Source organism: Vicugna pacos, chromosome 5, assembly GCF_048564905.1.
Source record: "Vicugna pacos chromosome 5, VicPac4, whole genome shotgun sequence".
NCBI lineage: Eukaryota > Metazoa > Chordata > Mammalia > Artiodactyla > Camelidae > Vicugna > Vicugna pacos.
The window spans coordinates 70,072,857-70,099,722 of NC_132991.1; the positions used below are offsets into that span (position 1 = coordinate 70,072,857).

At 41.2% G+C, this 26,866-nt stretch overlaps 1 protein-coding gene across 2 annotated transcripts in view; it reads right to left on the minus strand.

Annotated features, from left to right (window-relative positions):
• The window catches only part of LOC102539001 (aldehyde oxidase 4-like), a 58,231-nt gene extending 31,524 nt beyond the window's left edge, over window positions 1–26,707 (minus strand). Inside the window, exons 1-14 of one of the 2 annotated variants that reach the window (XM_031678090.2) lie at window positions 26,416–26,707; window positions 24,792–24,849; window positions 20,266–20,362; window positions 18,178–18,286; window positions 15,529–15,655; window positions 12,563–12,624; window positions 10,146–10,229; window positions 9,490–9,570; window positions 8,239–8,383; window positions 7,912–8,004; window positions 5,979–6,130; window positions 4,399–4,492; window positions 3,215–3,324; window positions 800–984 (exon numbers count right to left, since the gene is read on the minus strand). In XM_031678090.2, the coding sequence (XP_031533950.1) occupies window positions 800–984; window positions 3,215–3,324; window positions 4,399–4,492; window positions 5,979–6,130; window positions 7,912–8,004; window positions 8,239–8,383; window positions 9,490–9,570; window positions 10,146–10,229; window positions 12,563–12,624; window positions 15,529–15,655; window positions 18,178–18,286; window positions 20,266–20,362; window positions 24,792–24,849; window positions 26,416–26,472 (1,454 nt within the window). In that variant the 5' untranslated portion in view covers window positions 26,473–26,707. The remainder of the gene's footprint in view (window positions 1–799; window positions 985–3,214; window positions 3,325–4,398; window positions 4,493–5,978; window positions 6,131–7,911; window positions 8,005–8,238; window positions 8,384–9,489; window positions 9,571–10,145; window positions 10,230–12,562; window positions 12,625–15,528; window positions 15,656–18,177; window positions 18,287–20,265; window positions 20,363–24,791; window positions 24,850–26,415) is intronic. The other variant, XM_072961505.1, reaches the window with a different exon arrangement.
• Between the last annotated feature and the right edge of the window lie 159 nt (window positions 26,708–26,866).

Here is a 26,866-nt window from a genome sequence, read left to right on the forward strand (position 1 = left end):
GACACTTGGGTTCCTTCCATTATCTTGGCTGTGGTAAGTAATGCTGCAGTCAACCTGGGCTGCTTATTATGTCTTTTGAATTAGTGTTTTAATTTTCTCCCATCCAAGTACTAACTAGGCCCAACCCTGCTTAGCCTCCGAGATTAGACAGGTTGGGCGCATTCAGAGTAGTATGCTGTAGACTATTTTGTGGGGGGGAGGAGGAAATTTGTATTTTATTTGTTTGTTTTATTTTAACAGAGGTACTGGGGATTGATTCCAGGACCTCGTGCATGCTAAGCACGCACTCTACCACTGAGTTATAACTGATACCCAACCTGTGTTAGTGTTTAAATGTTCTCTGGATAAATACCCAGAAATGAAGTTGTTGGATCATATGATAGTTTTAATTTTAATTTTTTATTATTTAACAATAAAAATGTTTTATTATTTAACTTCAAGCTTTTATTATTTTTTAACTTTATGGCCTGGGAATGTTGACTTACCTCAAATAGCTTGGGTAAAAAAAGTACTAAAATCAGGCTCCCCAACTTCTGGGAATATCTCCTTAGATTAATTAATGCATTAATCTCATTACAGAAACTGCAACAAAAGAATCGTTGTATCTTGAAGGAGGTTGGTTTTTGGGTGGCTTATTTTCTTTATACTTTTCTGCAGTGCTTAAATTTTCTGCACAATTTTATATATGTATATATAATTTATCTATTGTCTTCAGAAAAAATTTCTCCAAGTGCTATTTTCATTAAAACATTAAAGTGAAGAGGCCTGCGGGTCATGTTCCAGATGTGCTATGATGTACCTCCCAATGAGCTGCTGGCAGGTCTGTCTTGCAGAGACAACAGTGGGGCCAACACTCCCATAGAACATCTGAAGTTCCTTGATCGTGTCTGTGCCATCCTCAAACTTCACACTCATCCCAGCATTGACAATGGCGAAGGCATTCTCCTGACGCTGGGCCATCCGGAGTCCCGACACAAAGTGCCACTGGAGACAGAAAAATGCTCAAGATTCAGTGCTTATCTCCACTGTCTGACAGAGAGCAACAACTATGATGGTTATTCACAGTGAAAAGGATCTTGGGAATGATATGGGGTCTCACATCAGTATGGTTACTGAGTATACAGTGATGCTGACTCTGACTATTGCCTATGCGCTTTGCATGTATTAATATTTAATCCTCACAGCAACTCTACTCATTTCCAATTTACTGATAAAGAAACTGAGAGGTTGAGTAACTTGCACAAAATCACACAGCTGGTGTTGAAATTCAAGCAGTCTGGCTCCATTCTATGCTTACCTATTTTCGACTTTGAATCACCACGTGTGGCCTTGGGCAAGTGACTTAAACTATTCAGGTCTGAATTTTCTTTAAAATGAGAAGGTTGGATTTGACCAGATGGTGCCTCAGGGCTGCTGAGAGGGGCGAGGGCCTCTCACAGTGAACTACCTCACCTCTACTTTTCACTGTTTTAGTTTGATGTTCTATGTAAATTTCATTTGAATAAGGAGTTTAACTGTTAAAAAAAAAAAAGCTTGAAAATCACAGGAAAAATGGTTTCCAAAGTGCTTTCCAGGTTTAAATCTGTCATTCTAGGTTAAATTTCATTACTGGTGTGAAACATTACAGCCATAAAGTGGGAAAGCCTCTTTGTGTGGCCAGCATCTCGGTGGGAGTTAAACTCCACCACCATGGATCCTGTCAAGGATGAAACATTTTTGATATAGAAAGCAAAGGTGATAGAGAGAGATCAGTGTGTTGAGACACACCAGTCACATTTGCTGTACTGTACAGGTTGGTGGGGACTTTCCTCTCCATTTCTCCTTACCTTCTCTGGCCTGAATTACGATCATTCAACTTTCAGTCTATCTTCCAACCAATTATCCTCTATCTTTCTAGTGCTAAAATACCACTTTCATTAAGATCTTACCTTCTTTAAAGCCTTCACAGGTGGCTGTTGGCTAGAACTCGAACAAACTCTTGGATGGAGCAATAGATATGCTTGGCGATGGAGCCCAACTTCCCTCCAGACTCATCTCACAGGCTGCTCCGGCCACCCTGCCCTGCTGCCTGGCCTCCAACCTGCCATCCCCTCCCAGCCCCCATCCCTATGAGACTCTTTGACTGTTTCATAGACTTAAAAAAAAATTTAATGATTGAAGGAAAACCCTGGAATGACTACCTCCTTCTCTGCACTAATGTATGCTGATCCCAGCTACCTCCCCTCACCTTTAACAGCACCAGGGCAGGGCTCTCCCCAACACCAGAATGACTCCAGCTCTTTGTCCACTCATTCCCTGTCTGAGATGATTAGTTTTTCCTATCTCAAGCCCTTTGTCTTAGATTTAGAGACCTTTGAGGACAGGATTGTGCATCTTTTTTTTAAAAAATACTTCTTTAAAAAACTCTTTTTGTGGAGAAGTAATTAGGTTTATTTACCTATTTTTTTTTAAGGGTGGTACTAGGGTTGAACCCAGGACCTCACACATGCTAAGCACGCACTCGACCACTGAGCTATACCCTACCCCAACCCTCAGTCTTTTAAATCCTTGTAGTCTTCTGAGTTTAGCACTGTGTCTGGCATGTAGAGTGGTAGGTAGTTAATAAATAAATAATTTTGTTTAAAGTATTTGATTAATAAGTGGTGGCTGACTTGGAAGTTACTTTACAGGAATCAGCTTTCAGTTTGCCAGAAACTTGCTGTAGATGATGCTGACTATAGTTTTACTCAGTCTTGGCTAAATGGCATATTTGTCTGAAACCCAACACGCTTCACACAAAAGGCTCCCCTTTTGTGGTGGGGGGATGTATCCTTTAGGCAGAGGGACAGGCTCATGGAAACATTTTCATTTCTTTTAAAGTCAAAAGAAAAAATGAATATAGTAATAATGACTATATAACACTGAAGGCAGCCTGGATTATACCCATCTCTACAGTGACTCAGTCACATATATTTATTTTTTATCTTTTATGGAGAAAGGGACTGACGAAGGCAAAGTACCCAGGGCCCACAGGGTCATAAGGTGGCCCTGATAGCAAAGCAAATCAGATGGTCATCCAGGAATGTATCCCTTCCTGTGAGCAGCCCCAGAGGGCTCCCTGCAGCAGCGGGCTGGAAAAGGAGAGGTTGCTACTCCCTCGGAAGCCTGCCTGCTGCTAGCTGCTCAGGGCGAGCTGGGCTTCCCTGGGGCTGGCAGCGGGTCAGGGAGCCCCTACCTGAGTAGAGTGTGGAATATACACAGATAACACAATCTCCTCTGACTTAAGGCTGGCTTCAGGTGATTTCTCAAGGAAATGGCCATCTAGAGGAATCTGCCGTTCTCCTTCTGTTGAGAAAATGACCTTGATTAGGATGAATTGATCAGATTGGAGAATATACTGCAAGGGACAGATGTGACACATCTGGTGGAAAAAGGGAGCACAGCTGGGACCAGAGACGAAGATTCTAGTTCCAGCTCCCAGGCTGGGTCACCGCAGGCAGGTCACGGAATCTCTGGGGCTTCTGGTTCCTCACCTGCAGAAGAGCAGGACTGGATCTGATAAACTGTCAAGTCTTCTCTGGTTCTTTCACCCAGTATACACCACTCACAAAATTTTGACTTTGAAGAACTTTAAAGCTGTTTGGAAACAACCTAGTACTATGTAGGTTCACAAATGGGAAATGGATACAATGGTTACAGTGTATTTCACAAATGGAAAACTGAGCCCCAAGGACCAGAAAAGTAAAGTGAGCTCTCCGAAGAGCTAGAGATGGAATGAAAGGCAGAGGTGAGATGCCTGATATATAGCTTATTTTTCCTTAAACAGTTTACCATACTCTCTTATTTGATCTGCCATATTTTTAAAAATTTGATTTTAATCAAAGAGAGGGTATCTTATATCAAAAGCCCTGTGAATAACGTGCATTTGTTTTTAAGCTTAAATAATTGTCCTTTGGCAAAGTTCAAGTCATCTTTGACTGATGAGAGAAGTAATAAGTAATATGCCTCACAAATTTGATCTTGTTTAAAGTGAAAAGTGTAAGAATAATTTTCACCTGTATGAAGCTCTGAACTCAACTACGCCGTTAAACTTAATAATCACAAAGATACATCTCTTTAACTTTTTCTTTGATTAATTGTTTTGCTACTACAATTTGGTCTGTGCACAAGTGTGGCCAAATAGTTAAGAAAAATTGTCGGATTCAGTAACTTATCTGATCTCCAAGGTATAGAACATCTGGAGAAGAGGATAATTGATCTCAGTTTCACCCTTACGCCTGAGGTAATAGAGAAATAGTCTGTAATATTTGGTGAATCTAAGTTAGATATATTTGGGTTCCTAGTTCATAATTTATGGAAGGAGCTATACAACTGAAAGTGATAATTTTAAAATAAAATGTTTAGGGCTTGGCCTCTTACCTTTGGATATCACATTGATGGTAGCATTTCCTGCTGCTAAAATGGGATTTAGGTCAGAATAATTAGGCCTGCTCACCACATGTCCTCCTAAAGTCTAAATAAAAAAGAAGATAATTTTTAAAGCTACATTTAGTTATTGGACAAATAAGGAATTATGCATATAGGGATCTTGTGGAAGTCTTAAAAATTCTCTTCTTTGTTTCATAGAAAGATCTGGTAGACTTCCAAGGCAGTTAAATATAGTCAGACAAACCACTGTGCAAGATTCCCACCCCCTAACCCCAGTTCAAACTTACTGCTTGATAAAATACTGTTTTTCCATATGCAATGAGAAGGAAAATTTCTTTGAGAACTGACCCTAGCGTGAGTGGCCAATAACATGAGGGAGAGTGAAGACTGGAGCCTGAGCAGACGCTAAGAACTGGGATATATGGGGCACTCACACGCAAAATGCGTGCTGTGCAGCTGTGCAACAGAGTTCTCATCACCCCAAACCGTCAATAAAGCTGCTTCGACATACCCTTGAAGGAGGGCCTTTGAGGGGAGTTAAGGGGGCAAGGTGATGCCAAGAGGAACAATGTGGTGCAGAAAAAGGGACAGAAGATGCAGAAGGTGAAAACATACAGTGGATTTTGAGAATCGACAGAAACAGGGCCAGAGATAATTGGGAGAACTGCCCCCACCAAATCCTGCTGAACTGCCCGTCATGTGGGGAACAGGTAGGAGTTCCTACTTAGTATTCTTCTTTTAAAAATTTTTTCTTACTGAAGTATAGTTGATTTACAATGTTAGTTTCAGGTGTACAGTGAAGGGATTCAGTTATACGTATACATACGTATATATTGTTTTCTTTTCAGATTCTTTACCATTATATGTTATTTTACAAGAAATTGAGTATAGTTCCCTGTGCTATGCAGTAGGTCCTTGTTGTTTATCTATTTTATATATAGTAATGTGTGTCTGTTACTCCACAACTCCTAATTTATCCTTTCTTGCCTTTTCCCCTTTGGTAACCATAGTTTCCAATCTACTATTCTTAAATCTTAAATAATAAAGAAACCTCAAAAAGCTAGAAAACAGGGGGACATCCAAGATACATATGTTTGGAAACTGACCTCAGTGCAAAGGTCTAAAAGGAGAACTAGCCAGAAAAGAGTATTTTGGAAAAGTAGGCTGTTTATTATGCCTTGGATAAGACATATTTCATGGACTACTACAGATGGACATGATCTTAGGGACAGTCCATGTGGTGGAACCTTAATTTAGAAATGAAGAAACAGTGGCTTACAGAGGTCGTGGCTTCTCCAGGATCATTTCACTCATAGATGACAGGCTGGCATACTCAGACTCCAATACCTTAATCTTGTGAGACAATATGTCACTTCTCACTTGGGACACACACATACACACAATGTGATACCTCTCACTTTGGGCACATACATATGTACTCACATGCATATTGTAGAGACTTGTTTGACATTAACTTGAGATTCCTCTTCAGGGTAATGTTTTCTAGTCTGAACAGAACTGCATGCCTGTGTACAACTGTGGTTTATTTCAAATAACACTAGAGAACATACCGCCATATTCCTAATCTGGGCTCCAGCCAGTGTCCTCAGGTGCTTCAAGAGAGCACGGTAGGTCTTTGTCTTCTCCTTTGGTTGCTCAGAAACAATGAAATGTAAGGCATCATTCAGCTGGGCCAGGCTGTATCCCGCACCTATTGTCACCCCTGAAAGTAGGGTAGTGAATGGAAACTTAAAGTGAAACAAGTAGTTGTTATTAACAAGTTGTTAATGGTAACAAGATACATGGGCTGCATGGAAATAATCTTTCAAATATATATTTTCTTTTCACATTAACTTAGAAAGACAGAAACCACAGGTAAAGATATTTCTGGCAATTGGCTTTATTCTCAAATATTAAATACCAAAGATTTTTTTCTCAGTCATGTATACAGTCGCATATGCTTTACATTTTAGGATATATCAACCACAGAGATCTAGAATTCATTACTTTGTTTATTTCCAGTTTTGTGCTTTCCTGAATAAATTGATCAAATATGAAAATTTCAGCCAAGATCCTGTAAGACTTTTAAAAGATCATTAGCCTCAGTAGGAACTGATCTGCAAATCTGCACTGCCCTTTTGCCCGTGTCACACAGCCATCTCTTCCTAGTGTTCCCTTGTGAGAATAACCAGAACAGACACCTGTCTGCACCTTGGGTCACTTGTATTTGTAGGTGTGCTTACGGGGAGTGCTTTGAGTAGTGATGCCATCTAGTTCATGCATCCTCAGTGGGGGTGATACTGCCTCCGTGGGGGTGATACTGCCTCCAAGTGGGTGAAAAAAATCTTACTCTTTTTATGTATAAAGCCCTGATATATGCAGATATATATGGTCTATCCGTGGTGTTAAAATTTCATGGAGGGATGATTAGAGAAAAAAATCTTTTGCTCCTTAGAGAGGCCATAATGAAAAGGTGGAGAAACCCTGATACAGGTCTGCAGGCTCTACACCCCCATTCCCTCCACCTCACTACCCCCCACCGACCAAGTACTTCTACACCTGTCAGCCCTCTAACTGGACTCTTTTTGCTCCATCTCTCCCTGTGAGTACATTGGTATGGACGTTCCAACAGGTTAAAAAAAAATGAGCAGACTAAGACTGACAGGTCAGAGGGGAAAGCAGACAATTTTCCATTTGATTTCTATTTACTTCTTGGAGATTCACTCATATGTGGGATTTTTAGCTTCTATAAGCTGTTATCCATTCACATGCTGAGTGTGGTCAGTGGACAGTGGGATATGTTTCTCAGACAGCCTTATCTGGTGCATTTTGAGGAAGAAACATTTGACCAGGAGTAAGAAGGCTTGGGATCTAGTCCTGACTTCACCATGTGTTAGCTGCGTGAAGTTGGGAAGTCACTTAAGCCCTTTGATTCTGTATCTTCTTTAGGAGAATGGAGGTTCCAAGGCTATCTGCTATGTCCACCTCCCAGGGATGTTGTGAGGATCAAAAGAAACAAGAGACGTAAAAGCACTTAGTAAATTGTGAAGAGTGTAAAAATAAATAAAGTTGTTCACGGTTAAATTTCACATCTTGTGGTCCAAATCTTTTTTCTTTTTGGTGAGTGTGTATGTGTGTAGGATGAGCCTCTAGCAAATTTGTGAATCAGGAAGTGATATCAGGCAAGAAGCTTTCCAACTGGCCAGCCAATGTCTTTAGTCTTTCTATTTAGTAATCTTTCCGTATTAGGCTGAGCTATGTGGCATCTTCCCATCATTATGGCTCCTATGACATTGTAGTACACAGAGACACAGCTGAGTGGGTCAGCTTGGAAAAGTTCATAGAGGACACATAATAGGTGCACAATAAATATTTTTGAATGAGTGAGTGAAGTCAGATATTCTATGATGTTCTCAGATTAGCCCAGTGCATATAATTGATTATTAATAGCCCACCAGCAGCTAATGGTTACATCTTATTTTTTTTTTTTAAAAAGGTGCATACCATCATCTGTGCTGTCCACAAAATAGAGTTCTGGAAGCCCAAGTGGAGATATAAAAACTGGATGGAATTCATCTCTGAATTTTATTCTGGGTCCTTAAGGAGAAAAGCATTTAAAGCAATTATAAAAGAAAGACAATGAGTGCTAATATATGTTGCTTGCTGATAATCCAGAGAGACAAATGAATCATTTGCAAAAGAACACAACAAAACATTCTGAAGGATCAGAGGTATCTACTAATGAAAGTGAACTGCATTTATGAAAAGTTGAAAAAGAAACATGGATGTTTGGGCTACCTAATCTCAAGAACATGCTTAAAAAGCACCTACCCACTTCAGTGTTTCCCATGACAATGGGGGCTTTGGGGAAACTGGTTTTCAGCTCCACAAGGTCGTTCAGGGTTACAGGGGTGATCCAGGTGGTCCTCTCCCCTTGGAACGTTAGCCTTCTTTCGTTTGGATCTTCTGCCATTCTCTACAGGGAAGCAACGCCAGCAGGATGTCAAGAAAGGCTGTTGAACTACATGCCATGAATATGTCCACTGCTCTGGGCGGCCAAGTGGCCTGATAGTCATTTTAGCTTTCTAAGGTGAACTAACTTTGAGGGATCAGGAAAGGGTGGCCTTGTTTAAAACTCCTAGATTGGTAAGATCCATGTGGGCGCCACTGAATAAGCATCATAAAGGTGTCTGTCCATCAACAGTTGCACATAGTGTGGAGCAAACTCTCTATTTGGAAAGTGGTTGTGCTGAGAGGAGGCAGCACGGCGCAATGAAGGTGTCAGCCTGGGATTCAAGGGCTGGGCTTCTTGATCACGTCTGCCCTAACAGCGACTCAGAGGGGCCTCACCCTTGGGGATTAGCTGCTTTGGTGGGACAGAAATTGCTTATAGGAAAATTATCCTCAAAAAAAAAAAACCAAACACCCTTAAATCGTTCACCAGGTAGAGCGTCAACAGACATTTTTACAACTGTGCAAATAATCATATAAACATGTATATCTCTGCATATCTATATCTCTATGTAATCTTTAAATACTGTGTGTGTCCAGTTTCTCATGCTTAGGGGTTTGTAGGGACTGAGAGCTTCTGAGAAGCTGGTAGAATCATAGCCCTCATCCCATGCTCTCTCTCCAGGGCCCAATCATGGAACAGAATGATGGGCATGCCACACTATTTGTATTAGTCTCTCTTTCTTCTCAGAGTTGAGATCACAGAGGTTAATAGTAGGAATGATAAAATTCCATTATAATAAGTATCGTCTGATTTTTACCTTACCAGTTTTACAAAATGCCTTTAACATATCCCAAGTGTAGCTGTGTGACCTTGATTAAGTCACACACTCTGTGAGCTCGGGGTTTTTAGTGCAGGGTGTAAACCAAAGCACCTCTGAGGTCCCGGCAGCGCCACTCTCCTAAGCTGTCTGTTTCATATTACAGCGGAGCTGAACATGTTTCTAAAAATGGGTTATCGTGTTGGACGTGCTTTCAACTTTCAGTATCTAACACTCAGTAGTCCCATAGTGTAATACAAAAGACTTATATTGCAGCATGTTATAAGACAACAAAAGTGAAGTGTCTTACTATGAGTTCAGGAGGGAATATAGGTTCCTGGGATGGATCCAAGGGCTGGAATTCATCTTCATTGTACAGCTTGGTACACATCTCAACAAAACAAAACAAAGTACAAATGGAACTTCAGAGATACAGAGAGATGTACAGGAATCTCTAAGTGTGAGACTTCAGAGTCAGAGCACCTCTGACATTCTGGATGCAGAATGGAGGCGTCAGAGCCTCAGGGCATCCCTGGCAGAATTCTTCCCACCCTCAGAGGAGGCTGATGGTTTCTCTGCCAGATTTGCTGGGCTCTGGGCTTCCTCTTGTGTCAGGAATTGGGTTTTAAGCTTCTGTGCTGGGTCTTGGGTATTGTTTGCAGATAATTATTTGCCATGAGCATGAAGCGGAGCGACTGCTTTTTTGCCTTGAAGTGCTTGTGGGTGGTGGGAGCGGGGTAAACCCAGACTAAGGCACAGACAGTTGTAATTAATGCTTTGGAAGAAAAACAGCCTTCTGTGCTGACTGGCCTCGGGCTTGCTAATTTTTGGAGCTTCTTAAAGCTGTCTATGCCCTGAATTTACTTACTCTATACTTCACTCACTGAATAGAAACCTTGAATAAATTTGGATTTATGTGGGTATTTTTCAGTCAATCCCAACCGAAGTAGAATATCAGATACTTACTTTTTCCTGTCTGTCCACAAAAAACTTCTCATCTTGATCCATGCAACATTTTCCTGATCCTTTCATTTGACAAACAGTTGATTCCTTAGGAAATAATGCAGTTTATAACAAATTCTTTGATCAATTCTTTAAACACCAACCCGAGGGCCCGGCAGTGCCCAGGCCCCAAAGGAGCTATGGAAGAAGTAATAGGGTGCATCTGTGCCCTCAGGGACTCTGTAATGGAGTGGGACAGAGAACACGCTCTTCCATCACTGACCAATCACAGAAAATGCAGGAAGTGTGCAGCCCTGCTCCCGATAAGGTCTTGTAAGTGGTGTCACTTAAGTGTCAGGGGAAGAAGAAGGAGGTTGGAGGAGGGTGGGTCAGCCAGCTAAGGCTTCCTACTAGAAGTGAGGTAAATGGAGTGTAGTTATAAGGTGGTAATTAAAAAGCCAAAAAGATGTTTCTTCATCATAAGGAAGATACATGTGTGTCTTTAATGAAGTCCTGGCAAGACAGACTGCCTTTCAGACTTCCTGTATACAAATATAAGTAGACTGAAAACCTGAGTTTATTTGGATGTTATTGGAGCATTTGGATGATTCAAGTCCTAAAATATTTTACCTTAATTTTCAGGACATTTTTTGCAGACCCAAAGTAGTGTTTTTGGCCTGAATTCATTGTCAGTTTCTGCAACTCTTAGACTAATTCCATTCTTATTTGTCCTTTCATGTGCAGACACAGTCTAAGGGTCTGTGGTGGGTTGGAGACCTATGGTTTGACTTTATACATGGAGTCAAGGCGACCTGGGTTCTAGTTCCTGCTTTAACACACATTAGCTGGGTTGAGTTAGTTACACTAGCAAAATAAAACCCATCGCAACCAGGTTCGTCAGATTTAACTGTGACAGGTACACACAGTGTCTGGCACACAGAAAGTGCTGTAGGGTGGGGGCTGATATTTCACTTGTAAGGTAACTGTCCACAGAGTTAAGAAGGGACTTGGATTTTGTGACAACGCTATGTACTGTAAAGGGACTAACTACACGTGGCTGAATGTGGGGACCCAAAATGAATGAGACAAAAATATCTTTGTTTAGATTTTGTCTTCAGGAAAATAGTAATAGGTTGAATCATATGAAATTGCTGATTTTGTGGGTCAAAATGGTGGAACATTGGTCATGCATACAGTGCAACATAAATAGTATTTTACTCAGGATTTAAAACAAACTAGCCTGTAGTTTTAAAGCTTTTTGAAATTCTTCATTCCTGACCTAAAAGCTGATTTTTTCACAAAGACTAGTATTTGGAATTAACTTGTACATTTTGAATTGTTTTTGGTCAACCAAAATTTGATAAAATTAATTTTTACCATAAAAACTGGATGATGAAAAACCCCCTAACTGAAACCTTGTTATGAGATGTCTCCTACTGATATTTAACTTACTGGAAACTTAATCTGTCTCAAGACTACCCCCTAACCATACATTAAATCATTCTTTTCCAGCTTCCTTCCTCCTTTGTGATTCCTTGATCTCTCAGCTTTGAAGGTGATTTGGATTTCTTTCTCACTGCATCCTTTATTGGCTAGAGGCAATCTCCTTCCTGAAAGTTGTATTTCCGGGCCTACATCTGCCACACTGGTCTAGGTCCTTATTCCCTCACGCATGGGATACTGCACAAGTCCAAGCCCTCATCTCCACCATGTCTTTCCAGGCTTATCTTTCTTATAGGCAGATGCCAAGAATTTTCCTTTTGAACTACTGTTCTTATGTGACCCCTAGCTTAAGAACAGACAGTGACTATTTATTAGTTATCAACTGTAAATCTAAATTCTTTAGCCCTAAATAATATCTTTTTACTCCCTAATGCTTCAGCTACATCAGTTTCTTAGTTGAACCTTGGACATCTTTCTTTTTCCTACTTCCATACATTTTCTTACTTGGAATTTTCTATTGGCCTCTCTTCACTCATCTATTTCTATCACTTCCTTTAAGATCTAGCTCAAAACTCCTCTTCTCCAAAAAGTCTCCTCTGTGTTTTCCTTTCCCACTCACTAATTCTCTTTAACACCTGTTCCTCTAAAATTTATTTACATGGTAGAGAGGATATATTGAGCTTTTAATATTTTACTTTTCAATTACACATTTGTTATTTCTTAGTCTATATTTCATTTTCTTCAACAGACTTTGCATTTCTTGAAGTCATGGACCATATACTTTATTTTTTAAGGTGGTGCCTAATTTAGGGCTATAAACAAGATAGATGCTAAAGGTTTATTTTAAAAAAATATCAACAGCAGCATTTAACAACTTTCAGTGGTTAGAAAGGTCAACATGGGGTTGTTTTAGAGATAATTGAATGCAATAGGTGATTTTATGCAAAAGTTTATTAACATGTTAAATCAATTGAAAAATATTTTTTATTATAACTTACCACACAGAAAGTTTTTCCACTTTCTACAATTGGTCGGTATCCAGTACAGCGGCACAAATTACCTGAATGAGAAGAGGTCAGTTTTTAAGGAATGATACAGAAATATACTGCATATTTGTGCTTCTTGCTTTCAGTGGACTAGCTATAATAGTAATTAGATTCTTTTTTTGTTTCCCAAACTAGCACAGTGGTTCTTTGGAACAGAGATATTCTACAAAAATAGATCTTGTGATTACATTTTCTTCCTGAAATATCACAAAGATCTCTGAAGTGTTTCCCAGTCAACTCTTTCTGACTTATTTCGGGCCCCTGCCCTAACCCCTGTAACCTGCCACTCCCCATAACATCTCCTACGTGGTCTTTCGTTAAGCTTTTCTCATGTAGCCTCTCTCACCTCAAATGTCCGAATTGTGTCCATTTGTCAGGGCCCCAGCCCCTCTTCTCCATAAGGTCTGCTCTGACCCCCAGCCAGAGCTGTACCACTCTTTGTCTGGATCCTTCTGCAGGCCCATCACTGACTGTGTTGTAGTAGGGTCATTTACATACGTGCCGTATTTCTCTTATTGGACCTTAAGCTCATGGAGAAGGCAAAGATTGTCTTAGATGTTCTTGACTCCTCCCAGTACAGCATAGTAGGTATTCAGTGAGTACCTGGTATTGTTTTAATTTGTCAACATTTCAAAATATGGTGGAAAAGGTGAAGAAACCACTGTCTTTTTAAAAAGTATATTCAAATTTTGAAGCCAGTATACACAATATTTATGAAAAGCTTTAATAACATGGGAAAATTCTTATACAGTTAAAATTGTATGTATAAAATTGTATTTACAGTGGTCACAAGTATTTAAAATAAGCAAACAAAAACTGCACAGAAAAGACTAAAAGAAAATAGAAGTATCTGACTGTGATTGTCTGCTGGTGGCAGAAATATGAATGAGTTTTTCCTTGACTTTTAATTTTTTTCATTTTTCATAGTAGGAATGCATTATTTCATGCTTAAAATGATTATGTTCAAATATAGTTTAACAATTTCAGAAGCAATGTATATGTGTGGAACTGGGCAGGTTTAAACAGCTTAAAGTAAAATGTTGCATGGAAACTTGGTGCCAGGGAGTCATGTGGAAAAACTGGTTAATAGATACACTGCTTTTTTTTTTATTAGAATAAAAATTGTTTAGGAAGAACCTACACGCACAAGAATGCATTAAGACTCCATATTTTATCTTTTCATTTGCTAAGAAGAAAGAATATAGAAGTGTGTGAGTTAAAAATCTCTCTTTGGAGTAGAGAAAAGGAGCTAAAATATCTAGAACATAACTACATGCCGTGAAACCAAAGTATTTAAGAGGTAATGGACACCTTCTCTTTGATTAACTATAAGAAAACATTAAAGACTAGAGGGAGTGAATGTCAGAATTTTTCGGTTTTGTTCTTGGCCAGATAACAAGTTTTAAGTCTAGAAGCCCTAGTAACCGCCCACCAAGGGAAACTAATAGCACCCACTGTAGAAATTCTTCTGATTCTAAGAGAAAAAAACATGGAAAATAAAAATTTTCTATCCTTAGTCTGAAAGGGGAAAACAAGATTAAATGAAGTGATGATTTATATCAGTTGATCATTTTAGAAGGCATGTGTCGTACCTAATTTCCTTCCTTTGCAATTTTATTTTATATTATTGTTTTCTTAAACCATGAGCGTGAAGGTTATACGTGTGGCTAGCACTGATAATCCTAGAGAGACATCATTGTGAATCAAAATATACTCTTCAAATTATCCACACCTAGAATAAGGTTATCTATCTAATTTAGCCAGACTTTACAATGCCATTTCCTGGTGGTGGTTGTGTGAATTACAGGCACAGAATCTGGAAGGAAATAATCCATCTCTATAAGACTGTGCATATTCAAAGAAACAAACAAAAAGTAAGGCAAATCACAACATCTTTGCTTTTCAAAGATCTAAATATCTCATTAATGTGGATTACTTTATTAAACAAAAATTATCTATTGTTCAAACCCTTTCAGGTTTAATTAAAACTATAATTGAAATCATAGGCCAAAGTTTGAGCAGTACTTAATGAGAAACTAGAAAATGTTGTGTACAGAAGTTGCTGAGAGATAAGGGAAAATATTAGAGTACATTTATATTCCAGTTACTGTAAAATTTAAGTTGAATTTTTTACTTTGTTTTAGTCTGTATCTTTTCATCATAAAACTGAATTTCTGTGTGGGTCTGTTTATTGAAAAGAACAAAGAATTTTCTTATAATGTTTAGAGGTTTGCTTTCACAGCTTTCTTCTAAGAACTAGTAACCAATTACCTTGAACTAGGTATGTTTGTCACAGAAAACTACATTTGTTAACATGCTCTTTTTTTTTTGTAGTAAATTGTATTTGTTCATTTAAATTTGATAGCTATTTTGTCATAGGGGATTGAACTGCTCACCAAGCTTATTTGTGACAGCTAATTGCAGTCTAAGAGCTCCTTGATCTCATAATGAACTCAACCAGAACATAAAAATGTAAAGTATCTGAAATCTATACTCTTTGTAAAATTAAATTTTAGTGAGTAGTTTATGAATGATTCTAGCAGATTAATTTAAAAACAAACAACAAAATCTCATTCTTCTAGATTACCCAAATTTCCACATTTGGAAAATATTGTATTAAAAGTGTTAAGAGACAGCCTATTTGAATGCCTTCGCAGAGTGACAGCTGGGTCCATTAAGGGAGAAGGCTTGTAATGAAACCACTACTGCCCCAATTCTTGGCATCGATGCTGACAAAATGCAGGTAGCACTTCCTGGAAAGGACTTGGGTCCAGGCAGGTGCTAAAGAGGCCTACGTGTTGCCCAGGTGCCTGGAACCCCAGAGCTGTGCCACAGCTTCTCTCCGGGGTCAGGGCCTCCTCCCTCGTTGCTTGGGCACTTTCCACCCTCAGTCCCTGATGAAGGCCCAGAAGCCTCACCTCCAAGGGCTTCGGTTATCTGCGCGGGGGTCGGCTCCGGGTGGTTCCTCAGCAGCGTGTAGATGGACATCACCATCCCTGGGCTGCAGAAGCCGCACTGCGTGCCGTGACACTTGGCGAGTCTTTCCTGGGAAACATTGGTACACTGTTTATACTTTAAACCTCTTGTTTCCCTACCTTGGACACTAGAAAGGAGCGAAGCGTATGTGTTTAGCTTTCCAGAGATAACTGCAGGGTAAAAGATATCACTCTGGAAGAATAGTATTTCTATTTCTTGAAATCATACGCTTTTTTCCCTCCTCTCAAGAAAAACCTATTGGCAAGTATTAATTAAGTTACTTTACTCTCTAGACTCTGGTTTCTTTATCTGTGAAATAGGAAGTGTAGTCTAAGGAACAAGAAAAATGCTTTGGGGCCATGCTCATGGGAGTTTTGGTCCTTACAGTAGCTCATTAATTGTGTGACCTGAGGTTATTTACTTGACTTTTCTTCCTCTTTAAAATTAGGATATTGTAGTAACTTACGGTTAAAAAGAATATGAAAACAAATATATGTATGTTCCTATATGACTGAAGTATTGCGCTGTACACCAGAAGTTGACACATCATTGTAAGCTGAGTATACATCAATAAATACATTAAAAAATAAAATAATAAAATAAGTAAAATAAAATAAAATTAGAATAATAATGGTATCCATCATACAAGATGGTCATGAGAATAAGTATGAGTATATACACATCGTTTAACAGTCTCTGGGAAGTAAATTTCATCTCCTTCTTCATCTATGTTACAGAATTTTTGATTGATTAAATGACAAAATCTAGATAAATGACTTGAAAATTGTTAAGTGTGATTCAGTAGTATTGTGTCATTTATACATTTAATTTATGCAATTCAACTTTTTGTATTTAAATACAATAACCAAACAATTAAAAAAGACAGTGAAAAACAGAATGACAAATGACAATGTACTTTGTCCACTCCATACAAAGACTCCACCCTTGAAGATACAGATGGAAACATGACTCTGTGGGTCCCCCTCTGTGTATTTGTCCCCTGTGTCACAGAATGCTCAAATCACTGGCTTGAGTATGACCCAAATGTTTTAAAATAAACCCCAAACAGCATGACCTCTGAGAGGAAAGCCAAATACGTCATCTGTGGCTCAGCTACAAGGACAGACATTGTTCTAAGGCTAGAGGAAAATCTGAGAGGCTTGGGTTGGATTTATTGCCAGAAGGCAAGTTGTCTCAGATGTGTCATATAGGCCTGGCTGCAAATGTGCTGGTAACTGATTAACAACTGGATCTCTGGGAGGAGAGTCCTGATCTGCAGCTTCGACCAATTTCAGTAGTATAAAGACTTCCATCAAAGCTGATATCAAGCTTCCAATGTGATATCATTGAATGTGGGTCTGGAAGACAGGCGCAGGGTGATACCTTTCTATGGCATTTCCACCATGTAGCTACAACAGACATAAATGGCCTCAAGAGCATAGGGAATAGTGAAACGCAGTAAAATAATTGGGAGATGATAAATATTGCTATTTATTAGCGTTGTTTTTAATATTGTTTACTTACTTTTAAGCTTGTATAGTTTAATTTTTAGTAATGGCTGTGCTTAAAAGACTGGCTCACAAAAATCCCTGAAAACTTAACAATCGGCTGTCCTGACCAGTATGAGCCTGCTCCAGGGCACTACTGAACTATCAGGTACTATTAATATTTCAGAGAAAGAAATCTGATAAGTAGCAGCGTTAGGTAGCTTCCATACTGTTAAGGTGATGAGCTAAGAGTGGGTAAGATTTTAATGTCAAAAAATCAATAAGTGCCCATCAATGCAACACATTGTCAGAGGAAGATCTTTGCTTCCGTGTTCCAAACACAATCTTCTAAGAGAAGGAATTGCAAGAGATTATGGCTCTCCATAATTTTCTTTTGACTCCCTGCTTTTAAAACAAAACATCTGAAGAAACTCTTATTCTAGTATATAAAAATAACACTGCAATTGCAGTAAAAGTTCTCTAGTGAGGGAAGGTATAGCTCGAATGGTAGAGCACATGCTTGGCATGCACAAGGTCCTGGGTTCATTCCCCAGTACTTCCTCTAACAGTAAATAAACCTAATTACCTACCCCACAACAAAATAAAATAATTAAATAATACAATAATAAATAAATAAAATATTTTAAAAAGTCCTCTAAACTTTAGTAAATGCTTTGTCATTTTAGTTGTGTTTTCTCATAGCGTGGTGTTCAGTTACAAGATATTTGGGGAGTGCTTGGGGAGTATTTCACACATAATGAGCCTCTTATTCATAGTTCTGTAATTCTGAAATATGGTAGACAGCAAGTATCTTTTATAAACTTCTAGTTTTCTATCTCGTTTTCTTCTCTTGACAGACTAGACTGTCTTTGTTTTAGTTTAGGGCAGCATGGGGCTGAGAAGTTAAGATATATCAAAATGAATGAAGGAATCTTGGTTTTTACACCAATCTCTGAAAGGATCTCTAGCTCTGAAGCACTGAACCTCACAAAATGAGAATTTAAAGGCACAAAGGATTTCAAAGTTGGCGACCTAATTGGAGTACATTAGACTACATGGGGTGCCTGAAACCAACATCTGGTCCAAACCACACTGCCCTCCTACCTGCACGGGGTGAATCCTGGTTCTGATGCTTCCCACTCCTTCCACTGTGGTGACAGCAGCCCCATGCAGCGAGCAGATAGGAACCAGGCACGCTGTAACTGGATAATGGCTGTGATGGAATTTTGTAAAGAGAACACATTGGAATTGCAGGGAGTGGGTAACATAATTCAGGGAGTAATTTCAGAGAGAGAGAGTCATGAGTTTGTATATCCCTGAGAATACAGAGAACACTAGATATAGAACTCTAACTTTTTGGAAGTGTCCAAGAAAGGACTTACGTAAGGCTGGAATAGAATGGTAGAGAGAAATGAAAAAAAAAGAACAATGAGTTTTGTGCAGAAAGAGACCCTCAGTCTCCATTTTCCCCCCTCATTCCAAGGAAAGAAAGCCTTCTACTCATCATAAAATGATATACTGACTTACGTAAACCATCCTGGAGTAATTTACCCTGGTAATCTTCAACTGTGTGAAGTTTTTAAAAATACAAATACTGGTTTAACTGGTTCCGTGCTAACCCAGTTAAATCAGAATCTCTAGGATAGGATCACTCCATCACTTTTAAACCTCCTCAGGTGATTCCAATGTATGGCCAAGCTTGGATAGCTCGGGCTTATGCCCTTGTCTTGACCATCTCTCCCACACTCGCGTCTGTATTAATGACACGGCCAACATGGTTAGCACCCAATTCTCATCTCACGGGTTGGGAATGGGATCCAGACTTTGTTAGTCCAATGTAGTCGCTTTATTCCCACTCAGGCTAAGTCCTATTCTCTATCCAGGTATGGGAAATTGTCCTCACCCAGGGACTTTTTCCTTTACTCTCTCATCCAGGATGGGAATATGAATGCTATTCTTCCGAAGAAAAGATAGAGTGCTTCTCTTGGCTCCACCAGCCCTTTGAATCATCAAATGCACTTGGAAACCCCCCACCTGACTAGTGAGGGACCTTGGAAGAGCACTTAGCATACAGAGCAAGAGTATACCCTAGGTCCATTGCACAACAAATACATTTTATTTCTTATGTCCTCTAATCCCTCCTTACTAAGTTTACTTCCCCTTAATCTTTTTTCCCTCTCCCTCTTCTCGCAACTCTCTGTGTTCACTGCTCTGCTCAGTCTCACCCTTATGCCTCATGCAGGAAACAGAGGTACGAGCCCCTTCACTGCCCAGTCAGCCACTGCTCACCTAGGGCTGCAGTCAGCCTCACCTGCATTCCACGTCCAGCCCCTCTGCTGCATTCTGGATCCCGTGTGTTCTTGGCTCCCTGTGGACTTGCTCCGTTATCAACTGCCCCCCTAACCTTTTCCTTTCTAGGGTCTCATTTCTCTAAATTCCCTTGCATTTAGCAATTCATTTGTTTGTTGTGCTTAAAAAAGAAATCCCCAAACCGATGTCTTTCTCCAGCTACTGGATTATCTTTCTTCCCTTCTTAGTCAAGTTTTTCCAAGAGCTTTCCACAACTTCCTGGCCCTCCAGTCACTCCTGCCATCTGCACCTGCCACCACTACTGCAATGCAGTGTATCCAAAGCTACACTCACCACTTTCGCCTCTGCTTCTCCTCTTCCTAACTGTGAACAGCACCACCAGTGACCTAAGACTAAGACTTGGGAATCATGCTAGACAACTCCTTCCCCACCACATTCAATTGTGAGCAAATTTACATTTTAGATCAAGGTGATGCTGGCTCAGTCGTGCAGCGTGACTTAAGATCTCATTCAGCTCTTCCAGGGGAATAACTCTTCCAGTGTATGTTGACCTAAATCTTCTACCAGAACAGTGCATCACTTCTTTGTGTTTAAGGCATTCTTGTCTGAGCCTCCACTCTGAAATCTCCTGCTCAAAAGCAAAGGAAGTAGCTGTACAGCAATAGAGAGCATGGCCCTGAGAGACTGGCACACAGGCCACATATATTCTGATGGGAAGAAAGTCCATGGGAAAGATCTGGAGCTTAGAAATTGCAAGAGAGCAGGTCTGCGGGCGGTGGACACCTGGAGAGAGAAGGGGACATATATACGGACAGGAAAAGTGGGGGCTCCACATCCTTCCCAGAAGTGCCCAGAGCAGGGCCCCGTCAACACAAAGGATACTGGATCTTCTTGGTCTTGGGGTTGTACCTCGACACCATGACGGTGCAGGCGCCACAGCCTCCTCCCCCACAGCCGTACTTGGTGCCTGTGAGGCGGACTGGAAGGAAGGGAGTCAAGGAAAAGAGGGGCCCAGGCTGCTTTGCTTTCCATGGATACTGATAACAAGCAACCCGTTTTCTTGAGTCTCCTACCGGGGTTTCTTGCTTAGAGAGTTGTTCTACTTTTTGCATATAAATGAACTAACTGATGAGAGGTGAGAATAAATCCCTACAGACCACACTGCCTTCTCTGAAAACCCCAGCTAGATGCATTTCTGAATGCAAAATTTTCTGGATTTTAGAAAGAGTAAGATAGCATTTCAGGTGGGGCTAGGCTGGCACCTTGTAATCAAAGACTAAAATTTCCGCAGTGAGTCATATAGATGCTCACACTGAGTGGGACGCATGCAACTACAGAGCCTTGTGCCAGTTAGATCAGAGCTTATATCCAAAGGAGTATGGAAAAGCCTGTTGAATTCAACGGGTCCTTGACTCACGTTATTGTTGTGGAGGTGATGTACGTGCCAACTTAGAGATCCCTCCCCACCCCCTGCCCTGGGAAGTTCCACTTTTCCTGGTTCAGCAACATGATGCTTTTACTTTCTTATGGGATTAGAGAGTATTAATTGAATAACCTTGGTTCTTGAGACCCAGTAATGTCAACAACCACTGTGTACCTTTTCCCTATAAGAACCGTAAAAAATTAATAATATTTTCACAAAGAAAGGACAAACGATACACGTAAATCCCCTGCTTTAGGTTCTATAAAAACTTGCTGGGATTTGCTTAGGTCTTTTCTGGGTGAGGTTTAAAAAGGATTACAAGGGTGGAGGTTATAATCAGCTTGGGCGGAGGTAAAGATTAATTTTATTTTGGAAACTGCTGCTCTTGAAGAGGTAATACCGGACCAGTACACCCTGGAGGAAAGAGCTGAGATTCCCTGCAGAGGTCCAGAGAGGCTGCACACCCACTTCCTTTGTTCTTCAGTCCCCAGCCTGAGCCAGCTCTGCCTGCTCAGGCAGGTCAAGCTTTCTACCTTCAGGTAGTCACGTGGGTGATACCTCAGAGAGGGCCCCACTGAGCAGAACAGAAGAGGCAAAGAAATACTTTCTCTCTGCCTTTGGTGTCCTGACATTTCCAAGCAAAGGAATCCAGGAGCTGTCTGGCTCAAAAATGGAGGCGAATTTTTGCTTTTCACTTTGTCAGACCCTAAAACAGCTCTGTGATGCACATTTAAATGTTGCCTTGAGTGAAAAGGGAAAAATTGATCCAACCAGCTGTTTTGCCCTCTGGTCACCAACTAGTTTAATGCCTCCCTCCCCTCATCCCTCATGCCTGGCTCAGTTCCTTCCATATTCTGTGGAATCATTCTAAAGCTTATCGTTAGATAGGGTTGCCAGGTAAAACATAGGGTGCCCAGATAAATTTGAATTTCAGATAAAATAAGTATGCCCCATGCATTCAAATTCAAATTTAACTGGGTGTACTGTATTTTTATATGCTAAAGCTGGCAATCCTAATTTGGTCAAATACAAATGATAATGTATCAGAAGTTTATTTTCGGTCCTTTAAGATTTCTCAGTGCCTCCAAGGTATACAGCAGTCCTACAGCACATCCAGAAGTTACCATGAGACTGAATGCTGGTAGCCAGTGTGTGCAGTGGACCCTGAAGTTTCCACTGGGATCTGGTCATTTGTCAACGAGTTACTGTGTTCAGCATGCCAGGCAGAGAATGTGACATGGGGTCAAACTTGATTCTTTGCCTCAAGCATCTCACCTCTTGCACCATCTCACCTTCATCTCTTGCTTACCCTCCCCCACCCCCACATCTATCAGAATAAACTGCTTTCAGTTCCTCAACAGCTGTATTTCTCTTGCCTCTGCAGCTGCCCCATCCCCCCAATGTATTGCTGACAAGAATACCTCGTCCCCAAGCCCTCCATTTGCCCCGGCAACTCCTACATAACCCTCCCCTCTTCCTTCCCTCCCCAAGCCTTGTGTGAGTGCCCTGCCTGTGTCCCTACAACACGGAACTCATCACATTTCTGGGGACAACACAGCACTCATCACACTTGCTGTGTGTTTCTCCACTGGCTGTCTCCCTCACTAGACCAAAGGCAGAAGCTGTATCTTCTAGCTTATTTCTGAACACCTGGTGCTTGGTAAATTTTGCTAACTGAATGAAAAACTGCTTTGAGAATGCCAAGAAGTGTTAGGGCTCCGGTCATAGGTACGTGAAGGGCACAGGAAAACAAGGACACTTGGCCAGGGTATCTCTGAGACATTTCATTTCCCCAGTTTTTAACCTAGAGCCAGGATCTCACGGAGGTTAAGCAGCTCTATAATGACACACCCTCCCTGACCCAAGCAGCCATGGGCCATTCACTGTTTGCGGTGCATTATCTGGTTATGCAGATCAGACTGCCTAACACCAGGCCCGGAGGTGTCGTGGGGAGGGAGAGGTGACAGGGGATTGCGCTGGCAGGTCTGGGCAGGGCACTGAGCAGGGCACTGGGCTGGGCTGGTCCCTCAGTGGAAGGCTGTGACCTTGGGCAGGGCAAGAGTGGAATGGTGAAGGGAGACGGAGATGCCCCCGGACAAACCCTGCCCTTTGTGTGACTGTGTCCTATTCTGGAAATGACACCTGAGCTAGGCTCCAACTTGGCAGCAAACTGGAGTTTTGTGGGAGCCTGAAGCTTTTATAACACTGGAGACCTGCCTTAAGGAAAAAAATAAAAACTTATGGATATAACTTAGGTAGAGGGCTTTGGAGGGGACCATGGGAATCCTGAGAAAAGTGGAGGTAGTGTGGGCATGTGGGGTGCTGACTCTGGCAGAGAACCTGTGCTGTTCACAAATGTTCGTGAGACTCACCCACCTGAGGAACAAGTGAAAACTGAAGCCCCTGACTCCGCCCCAGAACTGCTGACTCTGTGATCAGAAGTTGGGGCCTGGGAGTCTTAGGGGAGTCTTATTTACTCACAAGCCCTTATTTATGACACTAGGCACCAGAAGGGCATGCACAGAGGGGGACCGTGGGGGGATGGGGAAATAGACTGGGGGTGATTCTGCTCAGGGCTGCGTCTAGCCATGTTTACTCGGGGGTGCACGAATTTTCAGCTTGTTCCTAACATAGAAAATTTTCTTCATTTTAGGATGTCTAGAGAAAGTATGATAGAATGTGTAGTGAACTGAGAAGTGAAATAAAAGGGAAGAGACAGAGTGTGCTAACAGTGAGACTGTGAAGCGGGGTCAACGGGAGAGGTTGAGCCCAGTGAGGGAGGATTTGCCTGTTGTTGTTGTGGTTGTTTTGTTTCACCGATAAGCCCATTCTTGGAATAGTGAGTGAAATAGGGACACCAGAGGACAATTCTGGCTAGAGTAGCAAAATAACGGAGTAGGAAACCAGACTGAAAGGTTAGCAAGAGAAGGAGTCTGGAGAGAACATGAAGTATCGGGTACACATAATATATTGGATAAGCTTGACAAAGAGAGAGCAGGGAGAAAGGAAGTAGTGTTTTCAGATGTGCCTGTTGGGGGGCAAAAAGACAGGAGCAGAAGGAAGTGAAGACGTGGGAGCGAGAGAGCATGATTGTCTTGTACAGCGTGGCACCCCAGAGCTTACCACGGTGCCTGGCTCTTAGTAGGTGCTCAATAAGTTTACTTATTTTTAACTTATAGTCTCACAGAAGTTGCAGCAATAGTGCTGATGGCGCTATATGCCTGTTCCCCAGGGTCCTCCAATGACGACTCCCACAAAGCCACAGTGCAACACCAAAGCCAGGAAATTGGACATCGGTATCATGCTGGCAACCAGACTCCAGAGCTTCTTCAGATTTCAGCACTTACACAAGCACTCATATCATGTGGGTATAGTCTGTTCTATGCAATTTTATCTCATAGTTCTGTGTAACCACTGCAACAATCACTCCCCTGGATTACTCCTTTATAGTTGCATCCAAACCCAGGACATTCCTTTTTGAGTACTAAGGTCCAGGAGGAGTAAGGAGTGAAAAAAGGTCCAGATCAGAGGTGGAGAGCTGGAAGCGCATAGCTATCCGCTGCATGACGTTTATAAAAGGGCAACGAAATGCCCTTGTGGGAAGCTGTTGTCAGTGACATGCACCTCTGAGTAAGTGGCTGGATATTTTTACATTCACTCGCTTGAATATAAAACCATCATCAGGGTGACCATGGGGTTCCAAAGTCATAAAGTTATTTCCAAAGCTAGAATAATCATGGTTCACTGGATGATTATTTTGATTTCGCTCAGGCAAAAAAACAAAACAAAGCAAAACAACACACACACACATACACAACAAATAAAGCACAAATCTAGATGCATTCTCTGAACTTCAACTAGACTGTAGAAACTGAACGTAAGGTTATTCACCTAGAGCAAACACAGAGTGACTTTCTTCAGAAATCTCAGCACGTTCACTTTGAACCACCCAAACCAGATGGATTACAGTAGAACGTAAGGATATGGACTTTCCTCAGGTAGAAGAGCAGATTTACTTCAGGGTCAGCATTCTTCTCTCTGACCTACATGTGAAATAAGAGAAGGGATTTTAGGAAGATAATATCAACATGTTATGGCAATTCTATTCATTGTCTTGGGGGCATGTTTTTTTTTCACAAGAAAAAATAATTATAAAGGAAATCTTTTTTAACACTTGGATCCAGAATTTTGGAGAAATAATGGAACATTATTTCAATGCCTCTGAATTTTTTAGTATAAATGACCATTATAAATTCTGGATTGTTTTTCCTTAGAGTCACGTGGAAAGGATCCAGATGGGGAAACAAGTACACAGATTCCAAAATTGACTCAAAATAACATAAAGTCATAAAAAAGGTTGGCCAGAGAAGATTCCCTAAGGGAGTCATAAGGGAGTTTGTTATGAGGGAGCCACTCCTGTCCTCATCCCCCAGGGAAACAGAGGTGCCGACAGGTGAAGGAGGAGCAGAAGGGAGTGTGAATCCCTGCTCTGCCTCTCCTGCCCTGTGCCAGGCCGCTCCCGCCAGTGGGTCCGAGCCGGCACGCTCCGTGGCCCAGGCAGCTCCTCTGATGGATACAGTCAGGCAAGATCAGAGAGGAGAATGGGAGAGAAACTTACCAGGAAGGGTAGCAACACTGAACCCAGAAAAAGAGGACATCATTCCACTAAGAGTGTTTTTTATTTTTATCACCCCAGAAAAAGCAATAAACTACATTATTTTTCATAACTGCCTCCTATTTTCAAATCTCCTTTCCAAGTCCTCAGACTTACTCAGCCAGAGATGAGCTCAGCATCCCTCCACTTGGAATCAGCATGCAGAGAGGAGGGGGCCAAGTACAGTGGTGTTGCAGAAGCAAAGCATTACAGTTAGATTTGCTTTAACACCCTAACTGTGTGGCTATGGAAATTACCTCCAAAGGTGGGAACAAAACGGGGGGAACAAGTGATGGCGTGCAAGCCAGGACGGCCTTCCTCTTGTCCCCCCTACATTGTAGGGACACAGCCTGATGCCACTACTCTGTACTATAAAGACCCCACTATACCTGACAGGACACTCCAGGTAAATGTTCTCCAACCACTTCAGCTGCCCGATCAGTGCCACAATTGATTTAATGCTGTCTCATCATGACATCACTCCAGGCTACAACCAGCAGGCAGAGGGGTTTCAGCCTCTAGGTTAATTGATCAGCCTGAGAGGATTTATGAAGGCCAAACAAAATCATTCTTTGCTCTTATCATCCTCAACATCATATATGCCTTCAATTAAAATGGCACTGGTGACCTCAAGTGAGCTAATAACCAAATAAAAGGGGGGGTGACAAAGTTTTTCACACCTGTGTCAGAATTCACTACCATTGTAATATCACAAATAAAAATGAGAGTTCCTTACTGATTCCAAAAGAAAAGAGCAAGCAAAGACACCCATGCTTTAATAATTTTGCACCAGACCCTAAACTAACAACCCTTGTTCAAGTTCATACCACTATGACCTGAAAAAGACAGGAGAGAGAGGTTAAAGCAAAAAGAAACAGCATCATAGTGAAAAAAAATCAGCTTAGTTTTTGTCCCTGATATGCGAAAATTCATATTAATCATATCATAAACTCACCTTTCTTCCATTCACAAAAAAAATCAACTCATCAGAATTGGAAAGAGAAGACATCATGACAGGAAAAAATGCCTCCACCAGGATAGAAGGTTATTTTTTCCTGAAGAGCAGATGTGTGAGAGCAAAACCCTGGATGCTGATCAGTCTTGGGAAAGCCTGAGCTGCCAAAACAGGCAGACACCAGTGATTATTTGCCAACCTGTGGACATGGAGCACCGGGAGCACCAATCGGGACTCCCTGCCTGCCCGGCCAGCCCATGGGCACTCCCAGGGGCTCTTGGCTGCGCCCTGACTCCTCCTTTTCCACAAGTCAGTAGACTCAGCAGTTTCATCTGTTCCATCTGGAGTCCAAGACTGGTTTCCCTGGAGAAAGGTGTTTGACATCAGGAAGAAATAAGTAAAAGTGAGTTTTAAATAGGTAATTATTAGTTTTAAATTAAGCAAGCCATCA